The sequence below is a fragment of the Tursiops truncatus genome, chromosome 1, assembly GCF_011762595.2.
Source record: "Tursiops truncatus isolate mTurTru1 chromosome 1, mTurTru1.mat.Y, whole genome shotgun sequence".
NCBI classification, from domain to species: domain Eukaryota; kingdom Metazoa; phylum Chordata; class Mammalia; order Artiodactyla; family Delphinidae; genus Tursiops; species Tursiops truncatus.
The window spans coordinates 101,566,965-101,592,748 of NC_047034.1; the positions used below are offsets into that span (position 1 = coordinate 101,566,965).

The window sequence follows — 25,784 nt, forward strand, 5'->3', positions numbered from 1 at the left end:
GCTGCTTTCCCCCGGTGGTGTCCATACGTTTGTTCTCTACATCTGTCAATTTCTGCCCTGCAAACCGGTTCATCTGTACCATTTTTCTAGGTTCCACATATATGCATTAATGTACGATATTTGTTTTTCTCTTTCTGACTTACTTCACTCTGTATGACAGTCTCTAGATCCATCCACATCTCAACAAATGACCCAATTTCGTTCCTTTCTATGGCTGAGTAATATTCCATTGTATATAGTTCCACATCTTCCTTACCCATTCGTCTGTCCATGGGCATTTAGATTGTTTCCATGACCTGGCTATTGTAAATAGTGCTGCAATGAACACTGAGGTGCATGTGTCTTTTTGAATTATGCTTTTCTCTGGGTATGTGCTCAGTAGTGGGATTGCTGGGTCATATGGTAATTCTATTTTTAGTTTTTTAAGGAACCTCCATACCGTTCTCCATAGTGGCTGTATCAATTTACATTCCCACAGATGATGCTATTTTCCAATTCGTTCGTGTGTAACGGGGACGAGGGCCCTAGGCCACGCCGGGACGGTCTCTCCCTGCACAAGGCTGCTGGGTCTTCCACCGCACTGCCGTGAACGCTAATACCCGTCTCCTTCCGGCTCCCGGGGTGAGACAGCCTTGGCCTAGGTCGGAGGGGCGGAGGCGGTACGAGTTCTCGAGTTCCGGGATTCTCGCGGGAAAACGCGAGTGTGGCGCTTCTCTGACGCACTTCCGGAGCGCGGTGGGGCCGCTGCGGCGGCTGCAAGCCTGGAGGATGGTGGTTACTAGGTCCGCGCGGCCTCAGGCCGGGATCCAAACCACGTCAGTTGAAAGCTCCCAGCAGAAGGTAGGAGATCTCAAGCCTCCCTCATTTCTTCTCGCTGGTTCGCAGGACGGTGCTCAGGGAGGTGGCTGGCGCTGGGGTCCCGCGGAGCCTGGGGAGGAGCGGCAGAAAAGCCGGAACTGGCAGCGCGCAGCTGTGTACTAGGCTCCGCGCTAAGCCTGTAGCTTCCTCCTCAGACCTCACTAGGGTCTTTTAACGTAATGCTTGGAAGGGAATAGAGAGATTAGGTAACTTATTTTGCGGTGGTTCAGCTCCGTAATGCCGATGCACAGCTCAGGCCTTTTAATCTTACTGCTAACACCGTGCTAAGGAGGATTAATTTCGGCCACCAAGCGTGAGCCTCATTAGCTGGATTGGATGGAGAAGGCACCATTTTCACGTGGGAAGACAGGCTGTGCCCCGACAGCACCTCCTTCTGGCGTGGGGAGGGCTGTGGTGACGCCAGCTAGTAATTCAGTGGCGTTAGTCGTCCGCTGCCTCTGATATTGCAATGAAGGGAAGGGAGCATTAATTCGCTTAGGTATGAAAACGTAAGCACCGCGACCGATTCCATCTTTCGTCTTTTCCTATATGTTATGTCGGAATGTAGGTCCACCTAGCATATGTGACTTTGAGTGGAGAAAATTTTCTTTTTCAATTATTTGTTTTGTTCCCTAAAGTCAGATCCAGGACTTAGGTGACGCTAGTGAGGCAGGGCCTGCAAATGCAGTCAGATCCAGTATTTAAGTATTGATTTTTTTTTAAATTGTGGGTGGTGATGGTTGTTGTTATTGTTTTGCATTAATCTTGTTTACTGAGTTTTTTAGTGCTCTCTCAAAATTTGCTTCTGAGGGGAGTGCCTCATTCACTTTGCTCTTGTCCCATCCCTACCTAAATCACAGTGTATTTTCACTGGCTTGTAGAATTCTGCTGCCTCAAGAATTCAGGCACATCCAAAAGGCCAGAAGGAATCTCCATCTGATGACCCAAGTATTGGTGAGTCACAGACCAGTAGGGAACAAAGTCCAGCTCCTAAAACCAGGAAGAGGAAGAGCGGAACTACAGGTTCATTACCAGGAATGAACAAACCTTCTACTGATGGAGAGATCTCTGAAGCAGAGTCAAACTGTTCTTCTGTGTCTGAGGCCCAGGATCCCATTTTAAGAGTAACTAGGAGAAGGCAGATCTTAGTTGCAGGCACCCCAGTTTCCAGTGTAAGGAAAAGGCTGAAAATAACTCGAGTAAGTGAGTCTCATACTGAAGAAGAAGTCTCTGAAGCAGAATCACATATTTCAGGTATTTCTAGAATTGTGCATCCCACAGAAATAACAACAAGAACCAGGAGAAGTAAGGCTAAATCCCGAACCTATCCAAACCAAGAATCCCATGTGGAAGCTAATTCTGATGCTGAGTCATCATGCTCAGACATTTCTTCATTTTCTGGAATTGCAACTAGGAGAACAACAAGGAGTATGCAAAGGAAATTACAGGCACAAACTGAGGAGAATGATACTAAGATTGTACCAGGAAATGAAAAGCAAATCATAAATACACCTGTGAATTTAGAGGATTCAGATACCAGACGAACTTCTCGTTTGCTAGCAAGATCGCTTTCTCAGATAAATAAGCCAAATATCTCTAATAATGAAACTTATGATGACCCTGATAATGACTCCTTCTTTGGAAATTCAGGAAAAAAACTAATAGTGCAAAAACACCAAAGTTTTAATATAAGAGAGGAAAAACAAGACAACGTTTCACCTCTCAAAGAAATAACAAAGGAGAATTGTAAGAGCTTAGAGGAAGAAGCCAAAGGAATAATAGATGCAGGAAAAGAAATTAATGAGAAAAATTCTCAGTTGAAGAGTCTTTCTGAACTTCAGGACGCTAGCCTTCAGCAGTTAGTTTCGCAAAGGCATTCAACCCCTGAAAGTAACAAAACCACCTCAGCATCCTCAAACCTGAACTGTGAGGCTGTAATGAAATCGTTAGCTCAAACATTTGCAGTTGTGGAAGTGGACAGATGGAATGAAGAGAGAAACAGCAGCATAAAAACAAGTGACTGGATAGAGCTTGGTGATGGTGATGATAATGATGAAGAAGAAGAGTGCACAGTTATAGGTGTTGGCGAAGACATGAGCAAAGAAAGGGATGTAGATTTTGAGTGTGATACCAAGCTGTGTGAAGTTGAGCCCAGCACATCTCAGGATAAAGATGATTCTGTTTTATTAGTTCTCAGCAGTGATGAAAGCCAGCAGTCTGAAAACAGTGAGAATGAAGAGGACACTGTGTGTTTCATTGAAAATAGTGGTCAAAAAGAGTCATTAAATGGAGACTCAGAAAATACATCACCTGACAATGCATTGTTTGTAATTGACACAACTCCTCGATTGAGTGCTGATAAAAATTTTTGCTTGGATGAAGAAGACAAGGCAAGTGAGGTTGCCACTGAGGAAGAGGAGGAGGAGGAAGAAAGTGAAGAAGAACCATCAGACAGTGACAGAAGTAAAGATAATGAGTTTAGTGATGAAGACAACTTACTAAATAGCACAAAATCTAAACTGTAAGTTTTATCTTTATTTTTTAAAGTAAGTTTTTGATACATGTTTGAAGTGGCTAATTTACCATAAAAGTATTAGTCATAGAAATTGAAAAAATTATTACTTTGGGTTCTTTATGGAAGAGCTTTTTTATCCAGCATTTCCCTTGTTTATGTGGGTATCTTTGTTAGTCATATTTTTCCCACCAATGAGAGCTAAAAGTACTCCGTTTGGTGGTACATTAAAAATCATCTGGGGCTTCCCTGGTGGCACAGTGGTTGAGAGTCCACCTGCCAATGCGGGGGACACGGGTTCGTGCCCCGGTCCGGGAAGATCCCACATGCCGCGGAGCGGCTGGGCCCGTGAGCCATGGCCGCTGGGCCTGCGCGTCTGGAGCCTGTGCTCCGCAACGGGAGAGGCCACAACAGTGAGAGGCCCCCATACCACACACACACACACAAAAAATCACCTGTTAAGGTTTTCTTGCACGATTATTAAGAGCAACATATAAAAGGGAAGGGAGGTAACTTGGTTTTTTCCACATGTTGATTGTAGAGAAATTGAAAAATAGAGGAAAACCTGAGAAAAACAATAACCTATAATCCCATCTATCACCCATTGAAAAGCACTCTTTGGGGGCTATTTCTTTAGTTTCTTTTTTGTTTGTTTTTCAAATTTGTTTTTCCTAGGCACAGGCCCTTGGTGGCAGTGTATCCACTGGAAATACAGGTATCGTTGGTAAGGAACTATCCATTAACATGCCTAGTCTTCACTGTAAACCAGTGAAATCGCTGAGGCTAGTCTCAGGTGTACTTATTTTTTAAAAGCCACACCTCCTCCCCAGGATAATTGTAATGTACACTCAGGGTTGAGAATCACTGCCAAGGCACTACAATTGAATGATTTCACTTTCCAGTAGAGGTTGATTATCAAAACTTTTAACTGCTCAGTTTTTATGAATAATTAGGAAAGAAACTGACTGTAAGTCCAAGTGTACTTGTTTATAAAAAGGACTCTTCAGTAATATAAAGTAGAAATTTTTATTACATAAATATAGCAGGAGCCCAAGCCAACTGCAGAAGATTGATTTGGTGGATCCAGGGTTTGACAGTTACATTTTTTTTAAATCTCCAGTGGAAGGTACGAATGCTCATTGTTTAAAACTCACTGATTTAGAGGCACTACTAAATGCCCTTAAATTACCCAGAAAAACATTCCAAATTTGGATAACTTAGAAGTTCGGAGTAGAAGACCCTGTCTTTCTCATTGGCTTTGGAGATGGAAGTATGTGGACGTATATTAACTCACTACGTATACGTGAAGTTGAGCAAATTGCCAGATGTATTTCCTCCTCTTTTCTGTAATTCTGTCTTTATAAAATCCCTTTATGAAGTCTGTTGTCATGTAATATGGCCTTAATCCTCTTCTAAGAAAAACTAGGGAATAAATTTTGATGTGCTTCCAAAAGGCTTAATTCATTATTCATCCCATAATTTTCTTCTAAATAAAAATACAGTCTCAATTGTTTCCATTTTGAACTACTAAATGATCTAAAGATCATTTCTTAATCACTTAAAAGTGATCATTTCTCTTTCAGTCTGAAGTTGACTAGCAGCAGCATAGATCCTGGTCTGAGTATTAAGCAGCTGGGTGGTTTGTATATTAATGTCAATGCAGACAAGCTACAGTTGAACAAGAGAACCCTAACACAGATCAAGGAGAAAAAGAAAAATGAGGTAAGTTGCACAAAGCATCCCATTGGTTTTCATAGAACTAACCAGTCACTTCTAGAAATGATTAGTCCTTGGTAAGAGACTAATTTTCCTACAGTGCAACCACATTAGCCTACTGTGCTTCTTTTTTCCCTCTTTCCAGGACAATCATTTCTTCTTTTTTATTATAAAGTCCCAGCTATAGAAGATGAGGCTTGAAAACTAGAGTGATATAGGATCAGTGTTACTCTTCTTGCAATCACCAGTTATGATCCCAAGGGTTGTGTTTTTTCTTTTCTTGCTATACTTTTAGTTCTTAACTGCTTTGGACTGTGTTGAAAATCTGAAAGCTGCGAGTGCCCACTAACCCCACCAGGAAAAAAAGCACATGTGCGCATAGACATAAAATTGTACATATATTTTCAGAAAGAAATTACAGGTTAGGTAACCTCATCCAAACCCTCAGTTTCAGCTGTCACCTTGAATGACTTCCAAATCTTTAGTATCAGTATTTTCTAGCCTTGCAGCCTACCCAGGTCTTTAAATCCAGGTGCCTATTGTTTGTTCATTCAGATGTGCTCAGGCAATTGACTTCACTAATTGCCCTTCTCTTCCCTACCTAAACCAGCTCCTCCTTTTGCAAGGGAAAATCTGTTTCCCTTTTGCACTCAACAACTAAGCCTAGGGGACGGTGCTTGTTACATACTTTCTACTCTGCCCCCCTCCTTTCCACCCCACTGTCACTGACTAGTGACATCTGTTGTGTTTTTCATCTAGACTATTGTAGTGGCCTCCTTACTCTTCTTCAAGCCATCCTCCATGGTCTTGCTGGATTTCTTTTTCTAAAAATACAAATCTGACCATGATATTCTGTTTAAGTCCTGTAGTAGTTCCTCAGAGCATTCAAGGTGCCTCTGTTCCTCTAGCTCTGACTGTCCACCTGCTGTGTTCTTACCATTGAAAATTACTATAGTTCCCTGCACACACCCTGGTCCTTCCCCCTACCTCCAATGCAGAGATTATAAATCACAACCTTTAGGAAGCATTCTTTGACCCTAGTCCTTCCCCCTACCTCCTCTCTGCTTCTGCAACACCCAGTATAGATCTAAGTGATTATTGATCATGTGGTATTCATTGTTTTTTTTTACTGTCTTTTATTTCTGGACTGGATAATTCTTTGTTGTGGGAAAATGTCCTGTGCCTTGTAGGATATTTTTTAGCAGCATCCCTGGCCGCTACCCCATAGGTGCCAGTAGCATCCATCTCTACCAGTGCACTCAAAATGTCTTCAGATATTGCCAGTTGCTCTCAGTTGAGAACCAGTCTAAACCCTACTATAGTACTTGACACACAACCAGCTCTTAATAATCTATTAAATAAATGTCATGCTCTCTTCTCTGATAGGAAAGTCTAGACTGCTACTGTGCTACCCAGCAACTTCTAGTCCTGAACCTGAATTGAGGATTTCTGAATTGATAATTGACTTCTAAATTGATAATTTCAAATGTTATTGACCAAATTAATATTTGCTGTATTCCTGTGAACTGTTTTGAGGGTTAAGGAGCAGCTGTCTTTAGTTCTTATACTGGGGAAATGACTAATAACCCTCAGGTTCCTTTTAGTCACATACACAGTATTAAGACAGTATTTAATAACCCTAGGCAAGTAACAAGAAATGCAGAAGACATTTAGGAAAAGATTAACAGATCTGACTACTTAAAATTTTAAAACTTAGGCAAATAAAAACACCTTAAAGACAAGTAAAAGACCACAGGTTAATACCAAGATACAAAATACATTTCTACAAATTAATAAGAACACAACCCTGTATAAAAATGAAAAATAACCCCCCCCCCAAAATACAGGCATACCCCAGAAGACGACTTATATTACAATACATAGCTAATAAATACACAAAAAGTTGATCAACAGCAAATGGAAACATTCATGAAGTACCACTGACAAAACACAAAAGATAATCTCCTGTGTTGGCTATGTAAAGAAAATGGTACTGATTAACTCTTGGTAGGAGTTTATACTACTTGGATGCAAGGCAATTTAGTAGTCCCTATGAAAATTTAAATGACACATTTTGGAATCTGTTTTACAGAAATAATCACAAGTGTGCAGAGATGGTGTTTACAGTGTTTCATGGAAAATGTAATGGAGACTTACTAAACTAAATATCAAGAAGAAAAATTGTGCATAACAGCTGTTAAAAAGAATGAAGTTGATCTTTGTATGAATTGACATTGAAAGAGCATCTTTGATATATTGTTGGGTTGCCAAAAGCAGATTTGCTCGATGGCATAATTTCATTGGTATACCATAAAAAGCATATGTTGTTTAATCAAAATCTATACTGCTGTTTCTTATCAGTAGTCTAGCTGGTCTCCTCAGATGACAGAAAGCGGTTTTACCAGCATCGAAGAACTTATTAAAGCCTAGTCAGGTTTTTTTCCAGGGAGTTCAAGAACTGTATGGCATTGTTCCTATTGTCTTTCGTTTCCAGTTGGTTGGTGCAGGTGGCTGGTTGCAAACCAATGAAATGCAAGTGGACACATTAACATATATCTGGTGTGTGCAGATTCAGATTAGAAGAAGAAATTTGAGATGAATATTGATTTTATAGATTGCCTAAACCCTTCAGTTTGTCTTCTAAAGCATTTTTATTTTGATATAATTTACAAATTTAAGGACAGGAGCAGGTTTGCAGTAGTATGTTTGTCCATATAGAAGGTTAATATATCTGAAGTAGTCTTCAGTGTGGGAGATGTTTCCTTTATAAGGCAATAATGTTGAAACAATAATGACATTCTGACATTTTAAAACCAGTTTAATATTTTTGCAGCTTTTGCAGAAAGCCGTCATTACTCCTGATTTTGAAAAAAACTACTGTGTCCCACCATATAGTGAATCAAAGTATAAACTTCAGAAAAAACGCAGAGTGAGTACAGTGACTCATTATTTAGAATGTTTAATGTGTTTGACTATATATGTTCAGTTTATCTAACATGGCTGTACAACTAAAATATATACGTTTCCAAAGAAAATTGTTACAGATATCTAAGAGCCCGTAAAATATGGTTCCATAAACAGCGTTTCTTATAGATTTTCACAAAGTGAAAGCTCTTTTTTACCATCCTTAAAAACAGTGGCAGCCAGCATATGAGGTCACTGTCCACACCACACCTCTTGGCTTATGGGTACTGTTCACAGAAGGCTGGGAGCTCTGTTGTGGGCTTTTGTAGGGAACTGGATGTAACCATTAAAAACACTGGCCTATTTAGTCTGCCAACTGAAAGCATAGAAGGTATTTTCTTTAGTAAAATACAGGGGACTACTTCCATTTCAACTAATAAGGATAAAGAAATTATTGAGAGAGCTTAAGAGGAAATTTGAGGATGGTGCTCCAGTAATGTCACTAATATGACCAGAGCACCCTGGCACATGGTAAACACTCCAATATTTGTTGTGTGAATGAACAAAAAATGAAATTAAGCAAATAACTTGCTAGGAGTTTTCAAAAAACAGAAAGTTTTTGAATTTTAGAAATAATAGAAATTTCTGGACTTGCTGGAGTGAGTAACTTTCTGAGACAACTCGGTGACTCAGTAAAAGTGTTAATGTTTACATAAAAGCTCCAGAAGTAAAAATGTTTTTTATACATTACATCTTGTGTAGGGTATTCTAGACAATGAAAATTGAAGCTGTGGATTACTCTCCCAACAAGTCAGCAGTTCTTACTAAGATACAAAGTAAATTTTAAGGAGCCCTCATTTAAGAAACTGACAGTGCTGTGCCTGATTTATCAGAGAAATCACTTTTTGTGATCTAATCATTTTATGAAAGGTGAATCTGGAGATAATATATACATTCCTGTAAAGTAACCTTATTTGTTTTTCATGAAATTTTCTTTATAATTTTAGGGGGAGTGAGGTATAGTTTATACACTGCTTATTAAAATCAGAATTTTCTAATTGTTTCTGAAATTTGAATTTCAGCAAGAGCGACAAAAAACAGCAGGTGATGGCTGGTTTGGTATGAAAGCTCCAGAACTGACAGATGAACTGAAAAATGATCTCAAAGCACTGAAGATGAGAGCTAGCATGGACCCAAAAAGGTTTTACAAGAAAAATGATAGAGACGGCTTCCCCAAGTACTTCCAGGTATGAAGCAAACAGAATAATGGTAGTGATGTTCTGAGGATTTTAGTTTGGAAAGCACTATAGTGATTTGTTTACTCTTAAATGAATATTTACAGAGCACATCTGCTTGGGCCGTATAATAATGGCCAGAACCCAATTCAGACAGCCACCAGCTTGTAATGGCTTTCCATATAGAAAGATGGTGTTCCAGACGGTAACTAGGTTTCCGAACGGTAACTAGTTTTTCATAATTTCTTCTCTAAAAATTATGAAACTTACAAGATGGGTGTACCATATATGAGTATTATTAGCCTAAGAGCAAGACTCCTTGCAGGATGGGGCAGGAAAGAGGGACTCACGTACACCAAACTCTTCTTTTTTTCAAGGTTCTTTATTCTGAAAACAAGTTAAAAGTTGGTTTCCAAAGTGTTTTCAGATGAAAGTCCAATTGATTCACCCTCTGGTAGCTCTCAAGTTCATTTCATTCTTCTTGGCTACCTTTCTTGTCACTCATGGATTACTGTAATAGTCCTTTGCCTCCAGGTCTGCTCTCCCTTTTGGTCCATCCTCTACATTGTAGGCAGTCATCTTTCCTTTAAAAAATAGCAATCTGTTTCATGACACACCTCTGCTCAATGATAATCAAGATATTCAATGGTACCTTCAGTGATTCTTATAACCTATAGGATAGAGTCTATATCTATACCCTTTAATGTAGCCCTTCACCATGTGCACCCAAACCAGCTCACTACCCCTTTTTTGGTCACATGGTCTCCTCTTAAGCTCCAACACACTCAGCTACTCAGTCTTCTCAGGATATGCACAGACTGGTCTAGTCATTCTGACTTTACAAGTGTTTGGCTCTGCCATGTTTGCTTGGTGAAATTTTACCCATACAAATCCAAGCTAAAATGTCATCCTTTGTAAAACCTTCTTTACCTCCATTCGGTAGAATTCGCCATTTAGTTTTCAGAGCATCTAGAGTGTTTTGTTCAGCATAATATTAGGTTATGCTTTAATTTTTTAGTTGTGTACCTTCGGATCTTCCTTGAGACTCTGGGGGCTTCCCTGGTGGTGCAGTGGTTAAGAATCTGCCTGCCAGTGCAGGGGACATGGGTTTAAGCCCTGGGCTGGGAAAATCCCACATGCCACCGACCAACTCAGCCTGTGCGCCACAACTACTGAGCCTGTGCTATAGAGCCCGCGAGCCACAACTACTGAAGCCCGCGCACCTAGAGCCTGTGCTCTGCAACAAGAGAAGCCACTGCAGTGAGAAGCCTGTGCGCTGCAACGAAGAGTAGTCCCCACTTGCCACAACTAGAGAAAGCCCACAAGCAGCAACGAAGACCCAATGCAGCCAAAAAAAATAAATTAATTTTAAAAATTATTTTAAAATTAAATTAAATAAATAAATAAAATTTTTTAAAAAGATTCTGGCCCCCTCACTGGCAGGGACCAGATATTCTTTGTCTTTGTTTCCCTAACACCTAGCACAGTGCCTGGCACATAGTAGACATTGTAAATTTTACTTGGTTGAACATACGAACAGATGTGGAGTGGTCAGTAAGAAGGTTCTAAGTTGGCAGCAATTATGATAACCTAGGAGATCAAATAGGTATATAGTAGAATGTATGTGTCAATTTCGTTAAATTGGAAAACTAAAACAAAAGACTATCTGTCCCACTTTTCCTCCTCTATTTAGACTGTTCATCAAGAATTTACTGTCTAGCACTTATATAAAAGGAATTTTGGTTTTACTGTAAACTCTAATGAAGAAATGTCATTAGTAGGACCCAGTGCAGATTGAATAAGTGATTTTTTTTCTTTAAGAAACGGCAAAACTAATTTTAATATTGGTAAATTGTAAGCTGTGTTTTCCATTACTTTCTATAAATATACTTTGTTAGAGCTACCCTGAGATACGAAAGATACTTGGCCTTCAGGTATAGCATGACTTATTTCAATCAATCATTCATAGATTGGAACCATTGTTGACAATCCAGCTGACTTCTACCATTCACGAGTTCCCAGGAAACAAAGGAAGAGAACTATTGTGGAGGAACTGCTGGCCGATTCTGAGTTCAGAAGGTAAAGGAATTTATGTTTCACTTCATAATATGTGTGCTTTCCCTTAGAATATGCATAAACTTTAAATTCAAGACAATTTTTAAATGCTTTAGCACAGAGTTTCTCAACAGCAGCACTATTATATTTTTTGGATGGAATAATTATTAGGGGGGACTGTCCTGTACATTGTGGGATCTTTAACAGCCTCCCTGGTGTCTATCCACTAGATGCCAGTAGTGCACTCCCCTCCCCCCCAATTCATGACACTCAAAAATGTCTTCAAGCAGTTTCAAGTGGCCCCTGTGGGGCATAAGCATTCCCAATTTAGAACCACTGCTTTAGAGGGAAGCATGAAAGTATTTGGCTGACTAGAGGAGAATGAGCCCACAAAGGAGACTGGGAAAGAATAGCCAGGGAGGCATGAAGAAAACCAGGAGAGCACAGTGTCATAGAAGTCAAGGAAAGGGACTTCCCTGGTGGCGCAGTGCTTAAGAATCCGCCTGCCAGTGCAGGGGACACGGGTTCGATCCCTGGTCTGGGAAGATCCCACATGCCGCGGAGCAACTAAGCCTGTGCGCCACAACTACTACACATGGCACAACTACTGAAGCCCGCACACCACAACAAAGAGCAGCCCCTGCTCGCCACAACTAGAGAAAGCCTGCGCGCAGCAACGAAGACCCAACGCAGCCAAATAAATAAATAAATTGGTGGGGGGGAGTCAAGGAAAGAGAACGTTACGGGCAGGTGTAAGCTGGAGGGAGTGGCTAACAGTAATAAGTGCTGCTGAGAGCTCAGTTGAGGTAAGAACTAAAAACTTTGGATTTAGTACATGGAGGTCACAGTAACCTTGGCAGAAGGAGTTTTCAGGGGAGTGATGGGGAGGAAAGCAGACTGTAAGGTACTTGAGAGTGAGCTGAAGAAATAAGGGAGAAATCTTTGAAGAAGTTTGGTTGTGAGCAAGATGAGAGAGTCACAGCTAGTGGATGGAGTTGGTTTTTTTTTCCTGAGATGGGGCAATTTGAGTATGTTTAAATGTCCTTGAAGTAGGTATGTGTATAGTATAGATTTAAAAGCATACCTCATATAGAAACCTCTGCCGGACTTCTAGATTCGTTTAGTAGCAAAAGTGAAAATGTTTATCAAGGTTTTTTAAACTGGTGTAATATATAGACATGGAAAACAAGTTTGAGTGTCACGTAAACTATTTAATGAGTCTGGTTTATGGTGAAATTTTTAGAAACAAGCAATGCTCTTTTCTCACTTCTCTCTCTTTGGAAATCTCATCCCCACAGAGTTTGTATTAATCTATATACTGTTGACTTTCAAATGTGTATGTCTAGTCTAGTTGTCTCCTGAGTCCAGAGCCCATAACCAGCTACTGCCTCAGGAATATCTAATGGGTATCTCACAGGCCCCTCTAAGAGCTAACTTGGGGTCTACTGACCTCATCCTCCCTGTACATTCTGGTCCTCTCCCAGTGTTCTGTATCTCATGACCAAACGGCATCACCCTCTGTCCATTAGGGCAAGTCCTAATACCTCTTCTCCCTTCAGTCCCATGTTCAAACTGTCAGAGTCCCTCCCATTTTCCTATCTCTCAAGCGTGTCTGTTTCCTTCCCCACAGAGGTGTGTGGTACAAGGTGATTGAGTCTTTGCTTATTTAAAATTGACCTATATTTTGTAATCTTCATGATGGCAGTCTCAGAAATTACAGCGTGGGTCTCTAGTGGCTGAAAGTTTTCAAAAGTCTTTCTCTACCGTTGCCGTTTTTTTCTTACTAGACTGCAAGCTCTGAGGGTAGGGACTACTATGGCTGGCTGGTTCACTGCTCTGTCCGCAACACTTAGTATGGCTTCTTACACATGGTGGAACTTAGTGCAGATGTGATGAATATATAGTGAAAATACAAAAAAAAAAAAAAATGAAATTTAGAAGTGCCTCCCCGCCGCCGCCACCCCTCTCCCCACCAAAAGGTTACATTAACTTCTAATGTTTGGTGTGTCATACTTTAGAACTTAAAGGTTTGGTTTTTCTTTTTAGATATAACCGAAGGAAGTACTCAGAGATTATGGCTGAAAAGGCAGCAAATGCAGCAGGAAAGAAGTTTCGAAAGAAGAAGAAGTTTCGCAATTAAGATTCACCAAGCAAATCACAAAATTTTACATCTCCCCTTTATTTATTACTAAAGATATTTTGAAAACTGACAACAACCATCACACAAATTAACATAGCCTGGCCCTATTTATATATCGGGATTTCTCTTTGGAAAAAGTTGATTTTAGAGAGGATTAATCACATGCCCCTTGGGATAAAAATAGGGGTGTCTACAAAGGATCCACTCATGCTTAGACCCTTTGAGGAGGAAAAAAAGGAAAATAACCTCAGTCATTTAACATTTTTGTAAAGTTTTCAACATTTGGTTATTTAAAGAAAATTTAAAACATTTAAAAAATATAAAGTTTGCTAACATTCAAAAATTTTAAAGTAATATGATCAAACATACGTGAGCAATATTGTAATTATTATGTAGAGATGTGTGTGTAGGGGGGAGATGGTGCCCTTTTGTCAGTTGCACATTCAAGTCCAGAAAATTGGTGAAGCTGGGATACAGAGATCTTGTTGCCAGTATGACAGTCACAGTTGAAACCAAAGAAATGTTAAAAGTGTTCTTGGGGCTTCCCTGGTGGCGCAGTGGTTGAGAGTCTGCCTGCCGATGCAGGGGACATGGGTTCGTGCCCTGATCCAGGAAGATCCCACATGCCGCGGAGCGGCTGGGCCCGTGAGCCATGGCCGCTAAGCCTGCGCATCTGGAGCCTGTGCTCTGCAACGGGAGAGGCCACAACAGTGAGAGGCCCGTGTACCACAAAAAAAAAGTGTTCTTGGAGCATGTGTATGTTAGTATATGACCAAAGAACTAAATGAAGCTATAAAAAGGACTTAAAAGATAGATAGACTACTTGGAAAGTCTGGGTTAAAGGTAGAAGCAGGAGAGCTATTTTCCTTCTTAGCAACTGAAACAGGAGGAAAGATAGATTTTCTCCAGATTCAATGTTGCGTTCCAGTGAAATAGTATTAATATAATTTTAATTTGGCCAGGAGGTAAAGTGGCCCAGCCTATCTCATCTCCAGTGGCAGAAATATGCATCCTGGCTAAAGCAACTCACGACACCCAAGGAGTGTTGGTCATTTCTGTTCATGCTTCCTGGTGGGTTATTGTTTCCTTCATGTCGTTATTCACGGGACATCTGTTTTGTAGCATACTGCTTTCTTGGGATTTCAGTAAATAAGAAATCTATTTTGTGTTTACTGCTTGGGATCATAAGCAGCCTAGTAATAAAACAATGACATTCATAGGTGGAGTTAGTGAAACATCTCTATCTGTTCTCTTTTATAGAAAAGCTTTTATTCCAAGAATATTAAGTTTTGCCTTCTGGGTAAAATAAGGACCTGCTATGAGAGAATTAAATATAAAAACAAGAAATAATTTACCCTTTACACATTCTTCCAGAAGGAGACATTGTTAGTAGAACGTTTCTTCAGCTCATGCTACTATGCTATAAGAACAGTCAAAGCTGTCAGTCCTTTTGTATGGTGTTTCTCGGCGCAATTGAGGACTTACGCAGTTTTTTCTCAGGCTCAAGGTGTGTGTCAACTTTATTCATAACTTTCATGCTGGTTTCTGACTAATGAATGCTAGAATAGGTTGAATTATGTGATACTTCAAAACTGCAGTTATGACAAATATTTGGTACATTATAGTGCATTTTACAGGGAAAGCAAGATTGGAGAACTAATCCTTCCCACACAGAGCAGCATTAGAGCTCTGGATTGGAAAGCAGTGATGAGGACCGAGAACTGAACCTAAGCGCCAAGTTCAGCTCTCACTAACCCACCTTAGAGGTGCTCTCAGTACGTGTTTTGAGTACAGTTGACTCTTGAACAACACGGGGGTTAGGGGCACTGAACCCCATGCAGCTGAAAGTCAGAAACCTTAACAGTAGGCCCTCTGTATCCACAGTTCTGCATCTGAGAACCAACTGTTCAACTGCTTACAGATCATGTAATATCAATACTTTAGTATGGATTTATTGGAAAAAAAATCTATGTATAGTGGACCTGCTCAGTTCAAGCCTGTGTTGTTCAAGGATCAAATGTATTATAGTTACATTTTAACACGCTCCTTTTTTGTTTCCATTGATTCTTTTTTTTTTATCTTACATGTATTTTTGTAAGCCACATAAAGTAACTTGGAACAAAGTAGAGAGTTATCAACGAATGTAAAATACCTTATCCAGTGAAATAAATGCTTCAGCTAAAAGTCATTTAAAGTGATCTCTATTAACATTTACTTTAAGGAATTAAAACTGGTAAGATGCATAGTAGCTTCATCTCAAATGTGCTCTTCACAAATTTATTTTAAATCTTCAAAACTGAGTATCAAAGTATGGGCTTCCCTGATGGCGCAGTGGTTGAGAGTCCGCCTGCCGATGCAGGGACGCGGGTTCATGCCCTGGTCTGGGAAGATCCCACATGCCGTGGAGCGGCTGGGCCCGTGAGCCATGGCCGCTGGGCCTGCGCGTCCGGAGCCTGTGCTCCGCAACGGGAGAGACCACAACCGTGAGAGGCCCGTGTACCGCAAAAAAAAAAAAAAATATATATATATATATATATATATATATATATATATATATATAAAACTAGGTAAAGGTCAGAACGAAGTCTCTTAGTGCTCCCAGCCTTCTACAAAAGTCTGTACTTGAATAATGTATGTATTTGTCTTGTTTTTTTAAGCAAAGCAACTGTTGAGAAAAAGTTTTAGTGACTTTGGCTTCTGTCACTAAACTCAGTCCACTTACTGGAACTATTTTAAGGCTTAATGACTATCAGAAGTACATTGACTTCTCAAATGAAAAGCATTGTAAAGCGTACAAAGTGCTGATGTAGTGTGCTAATGAAAGGAGGGCCTTCAGAATACCTTACAGTCTTGAAAGATTTCTGAAGTGCTTTTAAGACAGCTTATTAAAAAAAAAAAAAAAGCCTACAAAGCTAGTTTTTTTTTGATTTTCTAAAGTGAGGAAATTAGGGAAAGGAAAATGAAGATGGAAGAAGTTAGAAAACTAACAGTTGATGAAGGCAAGCTCTGAGCTTCCTGGCATCTAACACAAAAATCAGCTCTGTGTTCAGTGTTCTGCCATAATATAAAAACAAAACAGCTGCTTTAGAGAAACACCATTATACCTATTTTTAAGACCTGAAGAAGTGTTGCATGGGTCTCATAACAAGGATGTCAGACTACAGGCCATGCTTGGCTGTCCAGAGGATAAATGGCAGGGTTTTAAAAGGAAGAAAGACTGTATAGAAACGTTTAATGAAACTTTGAGCAACTGGGATAAATTCAAGGGGTCCCACTCTCAGAAATAGCAAATTATAAGAAAACATCACATGAAAAAAATTTTCAGTACCACTTCTGGAATATGTGCAGATGCTCATTCAGTTCAATCCCTCAAGCAATGACAACTACTGTTCAGAATAACTACCTACAACATCTTATTGAAAGCGTTCAGTTAGTATTGAAACAAAATGATTTATGAACTCCCCAAGCATCTGACTAGAATGTACAATTCAGGTCTCATTGTTACACAGCTTAAGTGAAGAATGAATGCTTTCAATTTCTAATAGCTTCCCAGAAGCAGGGTCAGTAGCATGACCTGCAATTAAATGTCTTAAGCAGATCAGTGTTTTATCAAAGAACTGGAATGTCTCAAACTATGAAATGTGAATTTTTAGATGACAGTGGAGGAGGTTCTGAAAGGGAAATGGTCATCAATAAATACTGAACACCAACTGTGAAAAAGGCAAAACTATTTTAGGTTCAGGTGATGGGTGGTGGATGATGTATGTTCATTCCAATTATCGCTGCATAGAATTGCCCCAAGACTCAGTGATTCAGAACAACCACTGTTTTATTGTATCTCATGATTCAGTGGGTCAGGGCTTAGCTAGGTGATTTTTGCTCTACATGGTATCGAATGAGGTCGCTCAGTGGTATTCAGCGGGCTGCTGAGCAGATCTGGAAGGCCTAAGACATTCCCTGACATGCCTGACACCTTGTAATATTTTCTTTTAAAAGCATGATGACAATTGAAATTTATCTTCAGTTTAATGGTAGTATAGCATAGAAATTGCTATAAAGCCAAAACATGACCCACACACTTTGGCACTGCATAGTGTTTAGGAAGTCCTGCTCTTCCCCACCTGCCTCCTTCCTAGTCACCCCTCCTGAGGGAAGAGGAGTTGCTAACCAGATTGAAGTGAGCCCAGGATACTCACTGAGCTGTAGTTTTACAAATGAACAAAGTTGCTGTATTAACAGGTCAGAAACGATCTGCAGTCAGTCACTTTTGCCCTATTAGAGGGCAGGCCTCTCATCCTCTCTTCCAAACGAGGTGGGAAATTAGACTTGGGGCCTTCTTGAGCCAGGCTTTCTCTGTGAATGGCAGGGGATGATAGGAACATGTCATTCAATCTCGGCTTACCTGAGAAATCCTGCGGTCGGGGCTGCTCCTCTAAAGCTGTTCCATGAGTGGTATACTCTCTTTTCCATTGGCTCATCTTCCTTATGATTACAACCTCCTTGGCAGAATTGCAAAGCAGGAACTGGTAGGTTTCAGGCACCAAAATCCTGACCTCAAACCCCATGCAATGTATTGAAGTTCTGAGGTTTTGTTCATTAAGGGAAGAAAAATGAAATATGGATATGAAAACTATGGTTAGATTTAGTCCAATTACCATATGAATTTTAGCTCTCATATGCAGTGAGGGATACTATAAATGACTTTGAGCGGTGTTCCTCAACCTTTTTAAATGGTAGGAAAGAAATATGTGCACGCAGTCATCTATATGAAAAAAAATTTATGTGAAGTTTTGTTCAGCCCCACCCTCCTACATCTACTCCACCCCCATAACCCAGGGAAGTTCACAGGAGTAGTGTACTAAAGAGAACAAAAACAAGGTACACATTGTAGTTAATAAAAGTTTTCTATATCTTGGTATTATCAGGAAGACCTATTTTTTCCCATTTTTATATATGTGTACACACACACACCAAAATGGCTGGCTATGAGACAATGATAACAGGTCATGGCTTAATTCTGTAATGTGAAGCTCATCAAAACCTTGGCCGATTTATCTATAACATCTGCCCTTCCAGCCAAATCTGCCACTTTACCCACCTTCAACTGTCAGCTGCCCTCACCTGCCAGGAGGGAGTGGATGTCAAATAAAGTGAGATGAAAAGATACACAACTGGCTCAGTGCCTCTACCTGTGCTTTGGTGACTGCTGGATGAATCACAACTTAAACGCTTTTCACATATTTTACCTGACTGTAGTCCTTTAGGGTTGCCTCTTGGTTTTTCCTTTAGTGAAAATCATTATCCCGATTCAGCCGAAGGCATTTTAATCAAGATGAGCCTGCATTTCCTTCAAGCTCAATCTCATCGATTCCAGTTACCCTCAATTCCACTCCACCTCAGTCAGTCACCATCATGGACTTACTTGAAACTGGCCAAGATACTGAACTCTGACTACCCCAATCTGTTATCCTGTTAGCCTTCCCTCCAGTTCCCTCTAACCCAACCTTGAATGCACTTTGGAATTATTCGAGGTGGCTCCAAAAGTACTGATGCCTGGGCCCCACCTCCAAAGACTGTGAACTCATGATCTCAAGTATTTCAGCCCCTCTCATTCTCCCAATCCTCCACCCCCATTAGGATACCTCTTCCTCCCTAATCAATCTGGATCCGTTGGTCAGACATGTCTTTGTAGGTGCCACTAGTCTTGTTCTTTCTTCTTTCTTTTTCTGATACTCTCACCTGCCACTCCCAGCCAAGGAAACGCCCACTTTTCCTTCTGTGACCTCACCTGTCTAGAGAAACGATTCCTCCATGCATCCAGCTGCTATATTCAATAGCTTTTCCCTCTGTCTTCATCTCTTCTGGCAAGGAAATGTTATTTGACACTCCTGACTTTCCTTCTTGAAGCTCCAGCTTCCCTTTGCTCCTGCGGGAAGATGAACTTTCAGCTTCTCCTATCCCTTTATTCTTTTTCCCTTCACTGGTTTTCTTACTCTGCCCACTGCTCGTTGGTCCCCCATAATGCCTACCCTCTTAGCTTCTTCCGCTATACTGTCTAACTTGAATGTCTCGTCCTCCCTCTCCTTCTGCATTGCTCTCACCTCTCCGCGGAAGGCTCCAAAGTCTCCATCCTTACACTTCTACACCCCTGCTCCAGATGCACAGTTCCTGTTCTATGTGATACGCCCATACATGTATCGTGACGTCATCTCAAACTCAACATATCCAGAACCAGATACATCATCTTTCTGAGATGAATAAGTGCTTAGCACCGTGCCTAGCACGTGACAGGTACTCAAAGGGAAGCTACTATTCCCTGTTCTCCATCTTCCCCATTGGGGAAGCCTTCCTAAAACAGTTTTAGTGATGCCTTTTTGCTTTTTTACCTTCTATGGCCTACCTCTGCCTAACAAAACATGAGGAAACCCCTACATTCAAGATCTGACATTCAAGACTAAAATGACACCACCAGGGGTTTATATTCATCACTCCCCGCTCATGCTCCAAACTTCATTTGTGCTGGTCATCTGCCTATTTCTCTCACTGCTCTGCTCTCGACTACAGGAAATGACATTTCCCAGATGCCAAATGACTTTGCAGTGAGACACTGACCTAAGACAAGGGGAGGAGAAGCAAGAAGTCAGGGTATTTCTCTCCCTCTCTGCCTTGGGTTGGGTTGCAGCTCTGCCATCTCCCACCTCCCACCAGGCAACCTCCCACCATTGGATACCCCAGGATTCTGGGTTCTGGGAACACCGTCTCCTCTCATTATCCCCCTGGCACTAGGGGTGATAGAGGTTTCCTACTATTGCAATATCTGGGTTGCCTACACTTTCATCACCTGTGTGACAATTCCCCATATTAAATTCTCTAAAGTGATGTGTCTTTCTGCCTAGACCCGACAGATTTCAGCCAAACCAAACTAGTTGATATTGAGTGGTCAGTCAACATATACCAAGTGCTGTGCATGCCAGCTACTGTGCTGGATACAGTGAGTTTTCACCTTTTATCTTTGTTCATATGGGTAACTCCACCTAAAATATTTTCCTTGCCTCCAACTCGCCTAACAAAATACTACTGACCTTTCAAGCCCATTCAGAAACCAGTAGTTTGAGCATCTACTCTGTGCAAGGCAATGTGCCAGGTGCTGGCGGTGCCCAGGGAAGGAATGAGACCATCCCAGGCATCACTGAGCTGACACTCTACATTTCTTCATAAAATATTTTTTCAGATTTTTCCCCACCGATATGTACATTCTTGAAATTTCCATTTGTGCTTATTTTTACTTTGTTTTTAATAAACACTATATAGCACTTACTTAAGTGCCAGGCACTGTTCTAAGGACTTTCAACTTACTTTATGTAACCATTATGTATGTATGTACATATGAAACATATTACATACATATGTAACAATTTAGGTTACCTTTAGGTAAACCTAAGAGGTAGGTGCTACTATTAACCTCATCATTTTATGAATGAAGAAACCGAGGCACAGAAAGGTTAAGTAACCTGCCTCATGTCACAGAGCTAGTACGTGTAACTGTCACACTTTCATTTTAGCCTTGCACTATAGCTATCTGCATACCTATTTCAGCATCAACAGCAGAAACTGCGTTTTTTCCCCTTTCTTTTACAGTTACAGAACACATGGTTTTTAGCTGGGACTGTGTCCACCTTGGGGGAAAAAAAAAAAGCTAAGATTCCCACCTTTCCATGGGATGTGAGTGAATGTGGTATGTGCAACTTCTGGGAGGTGTCCTTCAAAGAAGGGTGAGCTTGGAATGGGGCTCTGTCCCTTTATCTTCTCCCCACTAACTAGTATGCTGACCTGATGGCAGGGGCAGGAGCAATCATCTTGGACCATGAGGTGGAACCTGCATGTTGAAGATGGAAGAATAAGGAGCCTGGGTCTCATGATCAAGCAGCTGCCATTCCCCGGACTTTCACATGAGAAAGAAACCTCTATCTTGGACTTCCCTGGTGGCGCAGTGGTTAGGAATCGGCCTGCCAGTGCAGGGTACAAGGATTCGAGCCCTGGTCCAGGAAGATCCCACATGCCGCAGAGCAACTAAGCTCACGTGCCACAACTACTGAAGCCCGCGCACCTAGAGCCCGTGCTCTGCAATGAGAAGCCACCGCAATGAGAAGCCCGCGCACCACAATGAAGAGTAGCCCCTGCCTGCTGCAACTAGAGAAAGCCCGCACACAGCAACAAAGAACAAATGCAGCTGAAAATAAATAAATTTATTTAAAACAAAAAAGAAACCTCTAGCTTGCCAAATCCACTGTTACTTTGGTTTCCTGTCACTCATAGCAAAACCAACCCTAATTAATGGAATCACCAATCCATGGCCCCCTGTCCCTCACTAGGACGAAAAGTTGAGTAAGAAAATGCACTCTTACTCAACTTTGTATTTCTTTCCAATATGGTTCCTTGCACAAAGCCAGTACTCAAAGAGAAAAAAAAAAAAATATATATATATATATATATATAGAATAGAATAGAAGGTGGATGAAGTTGTAGAATATTTTAAAAATGCTGATGGATGTACAAAGCCCAAGAGGAAGCTGGAATGAAACCACCCCTAGCCGCTGGTCTTTAGAGTCTGTACTGGGTACAGGTGGCACAGGATGGGAATGTCTCCACCTTTGGGGCAGCTCCCACTTTGTGACTACCTTCCTGGAATCCTGGGTGTGTGAGGTATAGCAGTGAAAGAGGGCACAAAGGAAATAGGTCCTCAAACATGAACACCTATGATTTTCCCTTCTCCACCTTCATGCTTTTTCCTCTGCCCTCTTCCTACTTGCCTCAGAAGAGCAGGCACTTTTCCATCATGCCGAGGCTAATCCTTTCACCTTACCCCCATAACATCTTCGCACCCTAACTTCCTCATCCATAAAATAGAGATAATTCATACTTCTTAGGATTGGAGGGATAATTAAATGGCAAGGGTTAAATAAAGTTGCTGGCATAAAGCAGGTGTTTACAAAAACGTGAGATGTCTTCCTTTTCCTCTTGACTCCGTTCTCCTGAAGAGGAAACTTGCTCCATCAGTTCTTGGAGATAATGCTTTCTTCTCCTGGTTTTCTTCCTAACTCTCTAGCTACCCTTTTTGTTCTCTTTGAAGAACTCATTCTTTGCCTATCCTTCAACTGTCTGTGCTCTGGGTTTCTGTCTTCAACCTTCATCTCTCCTTACTCGATCTATACTCTCCTTGCACAATCTCACCTGTGTCCAGAGCTTAAAATGCCATCTGTAGGTGAATAAATTTTAAATCTCAAGCCTAGATCAGTCTCCTCAGCTGCAGACCTTCTTTTCCTTTCCTCTCTCCCTACATATTTACTTTCCTTTAGTTCTTTCATTCAATAAATATTTATTGAGAGCTTGCCATGTCCTCGGCATTGAATATCAACCGCCAACTGTACATCTTCTCCAGGATGTTCCACAGAGACCTCAGGCTCAACACATAGAAATAGGAACTTAGTTTTCCCCAAAACCCACTTCTCTCTCCTTCTGTCTCCTTTGTGACTGTTTCAGCATCCACTCATCTGCCCTAATTAGAAATGGGAGTCTTTTCTGACTGTTCCCTTTCTCTCCTCTATATATCCCTTAATTCATCAAGTCCCATCAATTTGGACTCCTTTAATCTCTCTCCAATTTGTGTACTTATCACACTCCCCAAACACCTCCCTAGTTCCAGCCCTCATAATTTTCTTACCTAGATGACCTTAACTGCCCTGAACTGGTTGTAGAGCCTCCTGTCTTGTGCTGTTCCAGCCTGGAAGCCACAATGTGAACAGAGGGCTGATACAGAACACACATCCAAACCCACAGCTAACATCATACTCAATGATAAAAAGCTGAAAGCATTCCCTCTAAGATCAGTAACAAGACAAGGATGCCCACTCTTGCCACTTTTATTCAACATAGTTTTGGAAGTCCTAGACAAGCGATCAGAGAAAAAAAGGAAATAAAAGGAATCCAAATTGGAAAGGAAGAAGTAAAATTGTCACTGTTTGCAGATGACATGATACTATACATAGAGAATCCTAAAGGTGCCACCAGAAAATGACTAGAGCTCATCAATGAATTCAGTAAAGTTGCAGGATACACAATTAATATACAGAAACCTGCTGCATTTCTATACACTAACAACGAAGTATCAGAATGAAGAATTAAGGAAACAATCCCATTTACCATCACATCAAAAAGAATAAGAGGGACTTCCCTGGTGGTCCAGTGGTAAAGAATCTGCCTTCCAATGCAGGGGACACGGGTTCAATCCGTGGTTGGGGAACTAAGATCCCACATGCTGTGGGGCAACTATGCCCACGTGCTACAACTACTGAGCTCGTGCGCCTCAACTAGAGAGCCCGTGTGCCACAAACTTCAGAGCTCATGCACTCTGGAGCCCACATGCCACAACTACAGAAGACAAAACCCGCACACCACAACTAGAGAGAAGCCCACGCACTGCAATGAAGAGCCCGCATGCTGCAGCAAAAGATCCTGCATGCCTTGACAAAGATCCTGCATGCCACAACTAAGACCCGACACAGCCATAAAAATTAAAAAAATTTTTTAAAAAAAGAATAAGATGCCTAGGTATCTGTTTTGTAAATAAGTTCATTTGTATCTTTTTTTTTTTTTTTGCAGTACGCGGGCCTCTCACTGTTGTGGCCTCTCCCATCGCGGAGCACAGGCTCCAGATGCGCAGGCCCAGCGTCCATGGCTCACAGGCCCAGCCGCTCTGCGGCATGTGGGATCTTCCCAGATTGGGGCACAAACCCGTGTCCCCTGCATCAGTAGGCGGACTCTCAACAACTGCGCCACCAGGGAAGCCCCATTTGTATCATTTTTTAAGATTCCACATATAAGTGATATCTAAGGAGTCAAACCTATCTAAGGAGTCAAAAGACCTGCACTCCGAAAACTATAAGACACTGATGAAAGAAATTGAAGACCACACAAACAGCTGGAAAGATATACCATGTTCTTGGATTGGAAGAATCAATACTGTTAAAATGGCCATACTACCCAAGGCAATCTACAGACTCAACACAATCCCAAATTACCAATGGTATTTTTCACAGACCTGGAACAAAAAAATTTTTAATTTGTAGGAAACACAAAAGACTCCAAAAATAATAATAGCCAAAATAATCCCGAGAAAGAACAGAGCTGGAGGAATCATGCGCCCTGACTTCAGACTATACTACAAAGCTACAGTCATCAAAACAGTATGATACTGGCACAGAAACAGACACCTAGATCAACAGAACAGGATAGAAAGCCCAGAAATAAACCCACACACTATGGTCAAAATTAATCTATGACAAAGCAGTCAAGAATAATCTATGAAGAAAAGACAGTCTCTTCAATAAATGGTGCTGGGAAAAAGGGGACAGCTACATGTTTAAGAATGAAATTAGAGTATTCTCTAACACCATATAAAAAATAAACTCAAAATGGATTAAAGACCTAAATGTAAGACTGGATACTATAAAACTCCTAGAGGAAAACATAGGAAGGATACTCTTTGACATAAATCGCAGCAATATTTTTTTGGACTTGTTTCCTAGAGTAATGGAAATAAAAACAAAAATAAACAAATGGGGCAAAATTAAACTTAAAAGGTTTTGCACACCAAAGGAAACCATAGACAAAACAAAAAGACAACTTACGGACTGGGAGAAGATATTTGCAAACGACGCTACCAACAAGGGATTAACTTCCAGAATATACAAACAGCTCATACAGCTTAATATCTAAAAAACAACCCAATAAAAAAAATGGGTAGAAGACCTAAACAGACATTTCTCCAAAGAGGACATACAGAGGGCCAACAGTCACATGAAAAGATGCTCAACATCACTAATTATTAGTGAAACGCAAATCAAAACTACAATGAGGTATCACCTCACACCAGTCATTACGGCCATCATTAAAAAGTCTACAAATAATAAATGCTGGAGAGGGTGTGGAGAAAAAGGAACCCTCCTACACTGTTAGCAGGAATGTAAATTGGCACAGCCACTATGGAGAACAGTATGGAGGTTCTTTAAAAAACTAAAAATAGAGTTACCATATGATCCAGCAATCCCATTCCTGGGCATATATTTGGAGAAAACTCTAACTCAAAAAGATACATGCACCCTGATGTTCACAGCAGCATTATTTATAATAGCCAAGACATGGACACAATCTAAATGTCCACCAACAGAAGAATGGGTAAAGAAGATGTGGGGGGGGGTGTTATGTATAGAATTTTAAAAATATATTTATTTTTTAATTTATTTTGGCTGTGCCAGGTCTTAGCTGTGGCACGTGGGATCTTCATTGTGGCATGTGGGATCTTTTA

The 25,784-nt window shown here is 40.8% G+C and overlaps 2 protein-coding genes across 13 annotated transcripts in view; one reads left to right on the plus strand and one right to left on the minus strand.

Moving 5' to 3' along the window:
* DNTTIP2 (deoxynucleotidyltransferase terminal interacting protein 2) lies at positions 1–15,608 on the plus strand. Of its 3 annotated transcripts, none has more exons than XM_019919697.3 (7): positions 9–840; positions 1,740–3,379; positions 4,954–5,092; positions 7,920–8,015; positions 9,073–9,237; positions 11,195–11,304; positions 13,327–15,608. In XM_019919697.3, the coding sequence occupies exons 1-7, from the start codon at positions 769–771 to the stop codon at positions 13,418–13,420; spliced, it is 2,316 nt and encodes a 771-aa protein (XP_019775256.1). In that variant the 5' UTR covers positions 9–768; the 3' UTR covers positions 13,421–15,608. The 3 variants fall into 3 exon arrangements, with proteins under 3 accessions (XP_033719218.1, XP_019775256.1, XP_019775257.1); XM_019919698.3 differs by having other exon boundaries at positions 11–840; positions 1,719–3,379; XM_033863327.2 differs by lacking the exons at positions 11,195–11,304; positions 13,327–15,608 and adding an exon at positions 9,333–9,483 and having other exon boundaries at positions 1–840.
* LOC109547366 (uncharacterized) overlaps positions 6,698–25,784 on the minus strand; it is a 24,389-nt gene continuing 5,302 nt past the window's right edge. For 3 of the 10 annotated variants that reach the window (XR_012334554.1, XR_012334550.1, XR_012334549.1), the window contains one exon: positions 16,636–19,346. Coding sequence is in view for 3 of the 10 variants with exons in the window: in XM_019919700.3 (XP_019775259.1) it covers positions 17,653–18,001; positions 19,209–19,346 (487 nt within the window). In the remaining 7 variants the exon portion in view is untranslated. Of the gene's footprint in view, positions 9,810–16,635; positions 25,192–25,784 lie in introns of those variants that run through there. The other 7 variants (XR_012334553.1, XR_012334548.1, XR_002173125.2 and 4 more) reach the window with 5 other exon arrangements.